Consider the following 14,020-nt stretch of genomic DNA (forward strand, 5'->3'; position numbering starts at 1 on the left):
CAATCCACTGTTTGGGCCAGGCTGGATATACTTGGGTATTATGGAGGGGCCCCTACTCTTTACATTTGCACAATTAATTCAGTGGCCCAATGGCATTTAACCCCTTAAATTCCTCAGTTACTTATTCAAAATGTAGAAAATGTATATAAATGGAAAGGTTGGCACCTATTTTAATGCCAATCCACTGTTTGGGCCAGGCTGGATACTGTTGGGTATTATGGAGGGGGCCCTTACCCTTTATTTTTCAACCCTCAGGTCAAGGGCCCAACAGCGTTTAACCCCTTGAAATCACCAGTTACTTATTCAAAATGCAAAAAATGTATATAGTTGGCAAGGTTGGCACCTGTTTTAATGCCAATCCACAGTTACGGCCAGGCTGGATACAGTTGGGTATTATGGAGGGGCCCTTACTCTTTATTTTTCAACCCTCAGGTCAGTGGCCCAACCGCGTTTAACCCCTTAAAATCACCAGTTACTTATTCAAAATGCAGAAAATGTATGAAGTTGGCAAGGTTGGCACCTGTTTTAATGCCAATCCACTGTTTGGGCCAGGCTGGATACAGTTGAGTATTATGGAGGGGCCCTTACTCTTTATTTTTTTTTTTTTACAACCGTTTGGTTAGTGGCCCAACAGCGTTAAACCCCTAAATTCATCAGTTACATATTCATAATGTAGCAAATGCATATAGTTGGCAAGGTTGGCACCTGTTTTAATGCCAATCCACTGTGTGGGCCAGGCTGGATACAGTTGGGTATTATGGAGGGGCCCTTACTCTTTTTTTTTTTTAATCCTTAGGTAAGTGGCCCAACAGTGTTTAACCCCTTAAAATCATCAGTTACTTATTCAAAATGCAGAAAATGTATATAGTTGGCAAGGTTGGCACCTGTTTCAATGCCAATCCACTGTTTGGGCCAGGCTGGATACAGTTGGGTATTATGGAGGGACCCTTACTCTTTATTTTTCAACCCTCAGGTCAGTGGCCCAACAGCGTTTAACCCCTTGAAATCACCAGTTACTTATTCAAAATGTAGAAAATGTACATAGTTGGCAAGGTTGGCACCTGTTTTCATGCCAATCCACAGTTTGGGCCAGGCTGGATACAGTTGGGTATTATGGAGGGTCCCTTACTCTTTATATTTCCATCCTTAATTCAGTGGCCCAATGGCATTTAACCCCTTAAAATCATCAGTTACTTATTCAAAATGCAAAAAATGTATATAGTTGGCAAGGTTGGCTCCTGTTTTAATGCCAATCCGCTGTTTGGGTATTATGGAGGGGCCTTTACTCTATATTTTTCAACCCTATGGTAAGTGGCCCAACAGCATTTAGCCCCTTGAAATCACCAGTTACTTATTCAAAATGTAGAAAATTTATATAGTTGGCAAGGTTGGCACCTGTTTTAATGCCAATCCACTGTTTGGGCCAGGCTGGATATGGTTGGGTATTAGAGGGGCCCTTACTCTTTATTTTTTATCGCTTAGGTAAGTGGCCCAACAGTGTTTAACCCCTTGAAATCACCAGTTATTCAAAATGCAGAAAATGTTTATAGTTGGCAAGGTTGGCACCTGTTTTAATGCCAATCCACTGTTTGGGCCAGGCTGGATACAGTTAGCTATTATGGAGGGGCCCTTATACTTTATATTTCCATCCTTAATTCAGTGGCCCAATGGCGTTTAACCCCTTGAAATCATCAGTTACTTATTCAAAATGCATATTTTTCCATCCATTTTTTACTCTTGTTTTTTTCAGGAAAAATACAAACAATGTAGATTTTTTCTTCTGAATCTGATTGTTCCCAAATAATATTCAACATTTATGTATAAAAAACTGATTTACTGCAGAGAAATAAGAGGAGAAAAGGTTTATTAGTCATCATCATCTAAGACACTGGACGAATAAGAAACCAACTTCAGTGAATAAGAAACTGGATGAATAAGAAACCAACTTCAGCCTCGTGATGTCATCGGCGCCTGCGTCGGGGCAGAGGCCATGGCCTGCTCTGAACTGTATACAGCTCAGAGCGGAAGTTGAACAGCAGCAGTGGGAAAAGTGCTTGTTTTTTTTATTTTTTACTGGCGAGTGGGTGGGCGATGGGGCCACTCCCGCCGGCCACTGCAGATTTAAAGAGGCAGTGGCCGCCATCCCCGGAGGTATGTGTGGCTGCTGCATTCTGACTAATTGGCTGACTGTATGTAGTCAGTCAATCAGTCAGCATGCAGTGTACAGTGCGGGCCCCCAGCGGGGGGGCTGGTGATGTCGGGGAAGTCCGGTGGGGTTGGGGTTTAGTATTGAGAAAAAAAAGTCCTGCAGCAGCGGGCCGCGGTGATTAGGGTGTGCCTGTGCACACCCGGCACACCCTGTGCGCACGCCTATGATCCTATTAAAAGCAATGAGATTCTGCAGCCATGCAGTTTCCAAGCTGAATTTTTCTGTCCAATTTGTAAATTCTGTGGTGTGAACATACGCTTAGGTGTGAATGTACCAACAGGGCTAGTGCAAGAATTTTTTTTACACCCTAGGCAGAAGCTAATTTTGCCGCCCATTGGCTCCACCCTTTGACACACCCAACCTTACTACTAGGGTGACACACTGTAACAAACCTCCTCCTCATGTAATTACCTTACTACTGGGGTGACACACTGTAACAAACCTCCTCCTCATGGAATCTCCTTACTACTCTGATGACACACTGTAACAAACCTCCTTCTCATGTAATTACCTTACTACTGGGGTGACACACTGTAACAAACCTCCTTTTCATGTAAGCTCATTACTACTGGGGTGACATGGAGCGGATGTATAAAGGTGCGTGTGGTGGGCTTCCCCCATCCAGAAGGGCGCTCTAGGCAGCTGCCTAATTTGCCTGTAGGCAGAAAAAGCCCGGCAAACCAATAATGCTGTGTGCGGTGCTTCGAAGGCTTCAAAGTGTGAACAGACCCTTATGTTGACATAACTATTGCATTCCATTTCCTACCTTTTTTTTTTTTTATTCCCCCCACAACTTCTTAGCCAGACTGTGTAGGGCACTAAATCAGTGTTTCCGAAACAGTGTGTCTCTAGCTGTTGCAAAACTACAACTCCCAGCATACCTGGTCAGCCTTTGGCTGTCCAGGTATGCTGGGAGTTGTAGTTTTGCAACAGCTAGAGACACACTGTTTGGGAGATACTGGACACAATGTTACATATGTTTCTGCCATATTTTCTCACATTGACCCCATTTATGTAACCACAGTAACTCTTTGTATGTGGAGTGGCTGCAGATGTCTGTCTATGCCCTCTGTAGGCAATAAGGATTGGTTTTCCATGTAAGGGGTCCACCACAACAGGAGCCGTTCCCCATTCTGGCTCAATGAGGTGGTCCTTATCTGGGGACCCCTCTCTATGGTGTCCATAGGCCTAATAATATGGTCAGGGATAGTCTTTTTTTTTTTTTGTCACCTTTCACCAGTGAACATATCCAAAATGTTCTTGTTCTGTCATAAGCTCTAGTGCAGTGTTTCCCAACAGTGTACCTCCAGCTGTTGTTAAACTCCAACTCCCAGCATGCCCGGACAGTCTTTTGCAACAGCTGGAGGCACCCTGTTTAGGAAGCACTGCTGTGGTGTAAGAGACTGGCACGACCAGTCTCTTCTCTCCTGCCTGAGTGGCCTGTGAAGGGATGTCTTACCTCAGACACCTGGAGCGTCCCCCTTGCAGCATTCCTCCACACGCCCTCTCTCCTCCCCCTCGTCTTTCTCCAGTCTCCGCCGCCGTTCCCAGCTTCTTGGACTGCCATGGACTTTGATGGGAAAGTGTGGCCTTTGGCGGGCGGGTTTGGTCGCTATACCCGGCTGGTGGCCGCCGCTTCTTGGTTGCCCAATATATTTGTGTCTATGGGCTTCTTCACAGACGTCCTATACACCGGCGTCCCCGACTACCAGTGTGGGGGGGTGACTGGGAGCCCCTGCAGTGGAGACAACAGCAGTCACCCAGGGACCGCACTCGGCAATAGCAGCAGTTGCCCCGGGGGATGGGGACTGCAGGCTCAGAGCTGGCTGGAAAATACCCTCATCACCCAGGTGAGCTGTGCCCAGCCCTGGCTTTATTTCTAAAGAGCTGGCATGTTTGGGGGGTTTATTTCTGTGAGGCATTCTCACTCTATAAGCAAGGTCACATTCTGATTAGGACCTGACTTTTGTGATGGGGGTGAGGAGGTACACATACAGTGGTCCCTCAAGTTACAATATTAATTGGTTCCAGGACGATCATTGTATGTTGAAACCATTGTATGTTGAAACTAGAGATGAGCGAACTTACAGTAAATTTGATTCGTCACAAACTTCTCGGCTCGGCAGTTGATGACTTTTCCTGCGTAAATTAGTTCAGCCTTCAGGTGCTCCGGTGGGCTGGAAAAGGTGGATACAGTCCTAGGAAAGAGTCTCCTAGGACTGTATCCACCCTTTCCAGCCCACCGGAGCACCGGAAAGCTGAACTAATTTATGCAGGAAAAGTCATCAACTGCCGAGCCGAGAAGTTCGTGACAAATCGAATTTACTGTAAGTTCGCTCATCTCTAGTTGAAACCATTGTATGTTGAGACCAGAACTCTATGGAAACCTGGTAATTGGTTCTGGAGCCACCGAAATGTCATCCAAAAATAGGAAAAAGTGAGGATTAAAGAAAAATAAGTAGATAACTAATAGAGATAAAGCAAATCCTTACATATAAAAGTAAGAAAGATCTGCTGGGAGCTGTAAATCACTGTCTATGACAGTCTTACCCAAGCAGGGAGACTCCAGCTGTTGCAAAACTACAACTACCGGCATGCCCGGACAGCCTAAGGCTGTCCGGGCATGCTGGGAGTTGTAGTTTTGCAACAGCTGGGGGCACCCTGCTTGGGGAAACACTGCTCTATGTAGAAGACAGGAGCTTCTTCCGGGTCCTGTTCAGTACATGCAATGTCCTAAAAAAGTAACATGGAGCCGCCCTCACCTGGTGTCCAAAGGAGCAGCTAACCCTGGTACAGGTAAAGTGTACAGAACATGTAATACCTTCCTATACTGTAGGGGGCGCTACCAGACATCAGTCAGTGCATATGCTTCAGTAATACAGGTGTTTTACCAGTAAATTGCCCATTCTGATTGGTTCTTCCTGCCATTGCCACGTTGCACAGATCTGGACTGTCCGTAGCATTGTATGTTGAGTCTGGTTTCAACTTACAATGGTCCAAAAAAGACCATTGTATGTTGAAACTATTGTATGTTGAGGCCATTGTAGGTTGAGGGATCAGTGTACATTGCTGGTGGTGCCCACTGGACAGGTGGCAGCAGCACAACAGAGAATTGCGCATATTGTAGTTCCTGAATGTGCAGGTGAGGAATCCTGTCTACACTTTGCTTTACCTGCTGCACTTGTGTTCCTGTCATGCGGAGAACAATGCGCCTCAGGGATGAGGTGTGTCCATATCAGCCACGTGTATTGTGGCCCCTCATCTGATTACAGTCTTTACATACTTGTCTTACTGCCTGGAGGGATTCTGACAGAGTGCCCTTTAATAAATGCAAGGATGACCGCTGCCCCTACTCTTTTCTAATCATGCACCTGCTGGTGATCAGCTGATATTATCTCAGATTTGGATTTCTTGGCATGCATGCCCAACACCAGTGTTTCCCAACCAGGGTGCCTCCAGCTGTTGCAAAACTACAACTCCCATCTTGCCCAGACAGCCTTTCGCAACAGCTGGAGGCACCCTGGTTGGGAAACACTGCTGCCATACACAGTTGGAACAAGTTCTCCGGCTAGTAAAGGGGCCCTGAGCAGATGATCTCACCATGATGTTTAAAAATGTCCTAAAAGGGAACTTAGGGGGAGATTTATCAAAATCTGTGCAGAGGAAGAGTGGTGCAGTTGCCCATAGCAACCAATCAGATTGCTTCTTTCATTTTCCACAGGCCTCTAAAGAGGCCTGTGGAAAATGAAAGAAGCAATCTGATTGGTTGCTATGGGCAACTGCACCACTCTTCCTCTGCACAGGTTTTGATAAATCTCCCCCTTAGTGGCCAGACCTTGTACCACCTACTAGTACAAGAAATGAAAAATCAACTGAAAAAAATCCTGGCTATATAACACACTTAATGCGCTTTAATAGATTAGTAGATATATCTTGGAAAAAAAAAAAAAAACTTATGCTATCAATAATTTAATAATATCAATTTGATGATAAAATGTAAGTTTATTCAATTTCTAAGTACAGCAATAAATGCAACACAATAAACAGAATCACAAGTGCACTTGTCTGGGAAGCATAAAATTAAAGATGGAACATATAGACTAAAGAAATGAAAATAGTAAGAAATCTTCTCTCTTTAATTTTATGATTTCTAGACAAGTGCACTTGTGATTCTGTTTTTATTAACCCCTTAATGACCAAGCCCATTTTCACCTCAAGGACCAGGCCAATTTTATTTTTGCGTTTTAGTTTTTTCCTCCTCGCCTTCTAAAATCCATAACTCCTTTGTATTTCCATCTACAGACCCATATAATGGCTTGTTTTTTTGCGTGACCAATTGTACTTTGTAATGAAACCTCTCATTTTACCATAAAATGTACGGCGAACCCCAAAAAAAATATTTTTTTATGGAGGAAATTTAAATGAAAACAAACATTTTGCACATTTTGGAGGGTTTTGTTTTCACACTGTACACTTTACGGTAAAAATGACACGCGTTCTTTATTCTGTGGGTCAATACAATTAAAATGTTACCCATGGCTAGATACTTTTAGATTTTTGCATCTCTTAAAAAAAATCTAAAACTTTTTGTACAAAATCAGCACTCTAAAATCGCCCTATTTTTACCACCTATAACATTTTCATTTTTCTGTATATAGGGCAGTATGAGGGCAAATTTTTTTTGCGCCATCATCTTTACTTTTTTTAGATACCACATTTGCATATATAAAACTTTTAGATCATTTTTTATAAATTTTTTTTTTTTATAAAATGTGACAAAAAAGCAGCATTTGTGGACTTTTTTAATTTTTTACGTTTACGCCATTTACCGTACGGGATCATTTACATTATATTTTGATAGTTCGGACATTTAGGCATGCGGCGATACCAAATATGTTTATTAAAAAAAATGTTTACGCTTTTTGGGGGTAAAATGGGAAAAACGGAAAATGTTCATTTTTATTGGGGGAGAGGATTTTTAACTTTTTTTTTTTTCAACTTTTTTTTTTTTACATTTTTCAACTTTTTTTTTTTTTACACTTTTTATGTCCCCATAGGGGACTATCTATAGCAAGCATTTGATTGCTAATACTGTGCAGTGCTATGCATAGGACACAGCACTGCTCAGTATTATCAGTGATCTTCTGCTCTGGTCTGCTCGATCGCAGACCAGAGCAGAAGACCCCGGGAGAGGGCCGGAGCTAGGTAAGTGGACCTTCGGCTGTCAGGCTGGATGATCGGATCCCCGCGGCAGCGCTGCAGGCGATCCGATCATCCAATCAAAGTGCCGCAATCTGTATTGATCACGGCATCGGAGGGGTTAATGGCGGACATCCGCGCGATCGCGGATGTCGGCCATTACGGGCGGGTCCCCGGCTGCTGCTAGCAGCCGGAACCTGCCGTGTATGACGCGAGCACCCTTCCGATGCTCGCGGTCATACACAGGACGTAAATGTACGTTCTGGTGCGGGAAGTCCCGCCAAACCAGGACGTACATTTACGTCCGTGGTCGTTAAGGGGATAATTGCCTTGCAACTAATTCTGAATTATTTGGAACGTTTGACATGTACTTAGAAGTTAAAGGGATACTCCGGTGGAAACTTTTTTTTTTTCTTTTTCTTTTCTTATGAACTGGTGCCAAAAACAGATTTGTAAATTACTTCTATTAAAAAATGTTAATCCTTCCAGTACTCATTAGCTGCTGAATACTACAGAGGAAATTATTTTCTTTTTTGGAACACAGTGCTCTCTGCTGACACCTCTGTCCATTTTAGGAACCGTCCAGAGCAGCATATGTTTGCTATGGGATTTTCTCCTACTCTGGACAGTTCTTAAAATGGACAGAGATGTTAGGAGAGAGCACTGTGCTCGTGATGACAGCAGAGAGCTCTGTTTTCCAAAAAGGAATGAATTTCCTCTGTAGTATTCAGCAGCTAATAAGTACTGGAAGGATTAAGATTTTTTAATAGAAGTAATTTACAAATCTTGTAAAAAATTGTATTAACCACACCTCAAGGATCTCACCATCGTTGATGGTACACAATAAAAATTGGAAACAATTTCATAAAAATACGAAGGTTTATTAAACTTCAGTTAGACCTTAAGTTTTAAATAAAATGCATATCAAGAACAAATAAAATCAAATAAAAAAGTGTAGCACTGAATAATATTAACATTTAACCATTGGGCCCCAATGGAAAAATTATTAGAACACTGCTTGATATTGTTGAAGCGCTTTGTGCAATCTTATAGGGCGACATTTATCAATGTTTGCTTATGTTTTCCTTATTTTAGTAATTTTTTCTTTACTTTTTTTTTGCTTATGTGTGACTTATTTATCAACTGCTTTCAGCCTGTTGCTAAATTTCTTTCACGTAAGCAATTTTTTCTTTTTTACTTTGGTACTAGCTTTTTCTGCTCCATGTTTGAGCTGGAGTAAATTTAGTAAATTTTTAACCCTGTTGCGGTTGTGACTGTCGCAGTTAATAAATACCTGACTACCCGTAGTCCATTTTAAAATGATTACTACGTAGTTACATTTTGGAAAACTTGCTTTTCTCGCTTTCCAGTCAAAATGTTGCACGAAAAATCGCGTAGTCGCAGGTGCGACATATGTGCGACATTTTTAGTAAAAAAATTTTTTTGTAAAAAAAAAAATAAATAAATAACTAAATCGCTTGATAAATGTCTATCATAGTTGTCTGTTGGTACAGAACTCTGATAGTCCGGCACCTAAAAATGTTGAACCATATGCTTGATGCACATTAAACATACCGTATTTATCAGCGTATAACACACACTGGCGTATAACACGCACTCCCATTTTAACAGGGAAATTTAAGAAAAAAAATAATAAAATGTAAAATAAATGACTTGGACTAAATGCCACATCATCCCCCCCCAACTTCGTTTTCTTCTGCACCTCAGTTTGGTCCTGTCCCCTCCAGTGCCACATCATTCCTTCCCTTTTATCAGTCCCCATGTCTCATCATTTCCCCGGTCATAGACCATCACTAGTCATACAGACATTAAGCATTTAGTGCCTCCCCCACCATCATTTCCCCGTCTCATCATCCCCCACCCTGTCTCATCATGTCCCCCCATCATTCCCCCCTCATCATCCCCCACCCTGTCTCATCATGCCCCCATCATTTCCCCTTCATCATCCCCCCCCCACCCTGTCTCATCATCCCCCCCAACCTGTCTCATCATGCCCCCATCATCCCCCCCTCTCATCATTTCCCCTGTCATCATGCCCCCATCATCCCCCCCTCTCATCATTTCCCCCTGTCTCATCATCCCCGCCATCATGTTCCTCCTATGTGCTATTCTTTCCCTCCCTCATCATTCCCCCTTTTCCCTGCTTTTCATAGTTTTTTTTCATGTGCGGCATCAAGGATGTCACTTTTCGGCGGCGACTACAGGAAATGAAAAGTGACATCACTGATGCCGCGCAGAGGAGCTGGGAGAGGACGTCACTCATCTGCTTCACTGACCGCAGCCCGCAAGACGGGGTAATGATGAGGGAGGGGGAGGTAAGAAAAATTAAAAGTAAAACTGTCACTTGTTTTCTCCTGCACTATCCACAGCTACTTGTGGATAGTGCGGGAGACGCTGATTAAAAGGTAGGGCAGATCCGGGCAAGGTAGGGCTCATTTTAATCAGCGTCTCCCGCACTATCCACCAGTACCTGTGGATAGTGCGGGAGAAAACAAGTGAGCCGGGAGGAGACGCCGCTGGTCACTGATTTAAAGTGGCCGCGGCAGTGCTTCTAATACTAAACAAGCAGACGCTGCTGCGGCCGCTTTAAATCAGTGACCAGAAGATTTATCGGCGTATAATACGCAGGCAAGCTTTTTGCCTTAAATATGTTTTAAAAGTGCGTGTTATACGCCGATAAATACGGTATATTGCACAGTCAGTGAAATAGTTGTTTAAGCAGTCTATAGAATGAATGAGTTTGCCACCTGTGTGATTTATGTGAAGTTAGAACTATGTATCTCACCCGCTGGTCTCGTACTGCGACGGACCAAATATGGGATCCTGCGGCTGTTTGTGGTTTAACCCCTTAAGGACGCAGGATGTACTCAAACGGCCCCTTTACCGAGTCCTTAAGGACTCAGGACGTTTGAGTACGTCCTGTCAAATCCCGGCCCCCCGCCGCTAGCTGGAGGGGAGCCGGTGCCCGATGCCTGCTGAAATCGTTCAGCAGGCATCGCGGCATATCGCCCAGGGGGGTCATGATGACCCCTCATGTCGGCGATGGCCGCAGATCGCTGGACAATTCAGTCCAGCGATCTGCGGCAGATTCCGGGTCAATCGGGTCTCCAGTGACCCGGAATTACAGGCTGTTCAGCCATAGCCAGCCATAGTTGAACAGCCATAGCCAGCAGGGGTGAGGTGGCACTGGTGCCACCTTACGATCGCCCTGATTCGTCGGCCGGTTTCCCAGGGCGCCTGCTGTGGGTGTCACTCCCGCAACCCGCTCCGCCCTTCTTCCAGAGGACATGAGCGGGTGCAGGAAGAAGACCCCGGGAGCTGGGGACCCCGATCCCCGGCGTCAATATTGGGATCGGGGCTCCAGGAGCGGCGGTGGCGGGACTGACCTTTGCCCGGAGCAGCAGCAGGAGGTGAGTGACAGCCTCCTGCTGTTGCTTAGCAACAGCTCCCAGCATGCAAAAAGGGCATGCTGGGAGCTGTAGTTATGCAACAGCAGGAGTTAGACCACCACAACTCCCAGCATGCCCTTATGGGCATGCTGGGACTTATAGTTTTGCAACAGCTGGAGGCACATTTTTTCTATGGAAAAGTGTACCTTCAGCTGTTGCATAACTACAACTCCCAGCATGCCCGTTGGCTGTCGGTGACTGCTGAGAGTTGTAGTTTTGCAACAGCTGAAGGCACACTAAGTTAAGTAGCAAACCAGTGTGTCTCCAGCTGTTGCATAACTACAATCCCCAGCCAAAGTAGTATGCCTCCAGCTATTGCATAACTAAAAGACCCAGCATGCCCTTCCACTGTCCGTACATGCTGGGGGATGTAGCTTTTGCAACAGCTGAAGGCACACTGGTTGCAAAACACTGAGTTTGTTACCAAACTCGGTGTTTCACAACCAGTGTGCCTCCAGCTGTTGCAAAACTACAACTCCCAGCATGCACTGATAGACCGTACATGCTGGGAGTTGTAGTTTTGCAACAGCTGGATGTTCCTACCCCCCCCCCCCCCCCAATGTGAATGTACAGGGTACACTCACATGGGCGGAGGTTTACAGTAAGTATCCGGCTGCAAGTTTGAGCTGCGGCAAATTTTCTGCTGCAGCTCAAACTGCCAGCGAGAAACTACTGTGAACCCCCGCCCGTGTGACTGTACCCTAAAAACACTACACTAACACAATAAAATAAAAAGGAAAAACACTACATATACACATGCCCCTACACAGCCCCCCTCCCCAATAAAAATGAAAAATGTCTGGTACGCCACGGTTTCCAAAACGGAGCCTCCAGCTGTTGCAAAACAACTACTCCCAGTATTACCAGACAGCCACTGACTGTCCAGGCATGCTGGGAGTTTTACAACAGCTGGAGGCACCCTGTTTGGGAATCACTGGCGTAGAATACCCCTATGTCCACCCCAATGCAAGTCCCTAATTTAGGCCTCAAATGCGCATGGCGCTCTCACTTTGGAGCCCTGTCGTAGTTCAAGGCAACAGTTTAGGGTCACATATGGGGTATCGCCGTACTCGGGAGCAATTGTGTTACAAATTTTTTTTTTGGGGGGGGGGGTATTTTCTGCTTTTACCCTTTTTAAAAATGTAAATTTTTTGGGAAAAGAAGCATTTTAGGTAAAAAATTTTTTTATTTTTTTACATATGCAAAAGTCGTGAAACACCTGTGGGGTATTAAGGTTCACTTAACCCCTTGTTACGTTCCCCAAGGGGTCTAGTTTCCAAAATGGTATGCCATGTGTTTTTTTTTTTTTTTTGCTGTCCTGGCACCATAGGGGCTTCCTAAATGCGGCATGCCCCCAGAACAAAATTTCCTTCAAAAAAGCCAAATGTGACTCCTTCTCTTCTGAGACCTGTAGTGCGCCAGCAGAGCTTTTTTCACCCCCATATGGGGTGTTTTCTGAATCGGGAGAAATTGGTCTTCAAATTTTGGGGGGGTATTTTCTGCTATTACCCTTTTTAAAAATGTAACACTTTTGGGAAACCAAGCATTTTAGGGAAAAATTGGGTCTACAAGAACATGCGAGTGTAAAAAATGAAGATTGTGAATTTTCTCCTTCACTTTGCTGCTATTCCTGTGAAACACCTAAAGGGTTAAAACGCTGACTGAATGTCATTTTGAATACTTTGGGGGGTGCAGTTTTTATAATGGGGTAATTTATGGGGTATTTCTAATATGAAGACCCTTCAAATCCACTTCAAACCTGAACTGGTCCCTGAAAAAAAAGCGAGTTTCAAAATTTTGTGGAAAATTGCTGCTGAACTTTGAAGCCCTCTGGTATCTTCCAAAAGTAAAAACACGTCAATTTTATGATGCAAACATAAAATGGACATATTGTATATGTGAATAAAAATTTTTTTTTTATTTGGAATATCCATTTTCCTTACAAGCAGAGAGCTTCAAAGTTAGAAAAATGCAAAATTTTCAAATTTTTCATCAAATTTGGGGATTTTTCACCAAGAAAGGATGCAAGTTACCACAAAATTTTACCACTATGTTAAAGTAGAATATGTCACGAAAAAACTATCTCAGAATCAGAATGATTACTAAAAGCATTCCAGAGTTATTAATGTTTAAAGTGACAGTGGTCAGAATTGCAAAAAATGGCCGAGTCCTTAAGGTGAAAAAGGGCTCCGTCCTTAAGGGATTAAACCAATACTGGAGTCCTCCAGGTTGCTGAAATTTCAGGCTCTGTATTAGCAGGGGTAAATGCTTTGCAAGATGACACTGGGGATAATCTCCGGCAGGAGACCCCAAGTGAGCAAGGTCCGCGGCTGCACGATGTGTTGCTTTCTTTTCAGCGTTCTTGAACACAGGCAGAAGGTCTCTCTTGGGACGAGCAGACTGCGTGCCCGATGTGTGGAATGGAGACACAGGTGAGGCTAATAGATCTGTTTTAGTAAAAGCCGGCTTGGATGGAGATGTCAGCGGTTAGCAGTGCATTATTCTAAAACTAATTGAAGTTTAATAAACCTTTTGTATTTTTATGAAATAGTTTCCAATTTTTATTGTGTACCATCAACGATGGTGAGATCCTTGTGGTGTGGTTAATACAATTTTTTACAAGTGTTTTATTTTGTTGGTGGGGACAGATATTTTTTTTTTCAACCACATATACCGCGGATTCTTGGTTGTGAGCTGCACACATTTTCTGTTAATTTACAAATCTATTTAACTTTCTGGCACCAGTTGATTTAAACAAAAAAAAGTTTTCCACGTTTTTCCATTATTGCACTTTCGTTTTTTCCTCCTTACCTTTTAAAAATCATAACCCTTTCAATTTTGCACCTAAAAATCCATTTGATGGCTTATTGTTTGCACCACCAATTCTACTCTGTAATGACGTCAGTCATTTTACCCAGAAATCGTCATATTCTGACCCCTATTACTTTTTTTTATTTTTCCGCGTATGGGGCAGTATGAGGGCTCATTTTTTGCACTGTGATCTGAAGTTTTTAGCAGTACCATTTTTGTATTAATCCGACTTTTTGATAGCTTTTTAAAAAAATTTTCATGATGTAAAAAGTGACCAAATACGCTATTTTGGACTTTGGAATTTTTTTGCGTGTACGCCATTGACCGTGTG

At 43.5% G+C, this 14,020-nt stretch overlaps 1 protein-coding gene across 3 annotated transcripts in view; it reads left to right on the forward strand.

The window, feature by feature from the left end:
- The first annotated feature begins 384 nt into the window (after positions 1-384).
- Positions 385-14,020, forward strand: part of SLC22A31 (solute carrier family 22 member 31) — a 52,039-nt gene continuing 38,403 nt past the window's right edge. Inside the window, exon 1 of one of the 3 annotated variants that reach the window (XM_056526049.1) lies at positions 385-432. Coding sequence is in view for 1 of the 3 variants with exons in the window: in XM_056526045.1 (XP_056382020.1) it covers positions 3,775-4,059 (285 nt within the window). In the remaining 2 variants the exon portion in view is untranslated. Of the gene's footprint in view, positions 433-954; positions 974-3,674; positions 4,060-14,020 lie in introns of those variants that run through there. The other 2 variants (XM_056526046.1, XM_056526045.1) reach the window with 2 other exon arrangements.

The sequence above is a fragment of the Hyla sarda genome, chromosome 6, assembly GCF_029499605.1.
Source record: "Hyla sarda isolate aHylSar1 chromosome 6, aHylSar1.hap1, whole genome shotgun sequence".
NCBI lineage: Eukaryota > Metazoa > Chordata > Amphibia > Anura > Hylidae > Hyla > Hyla sarda.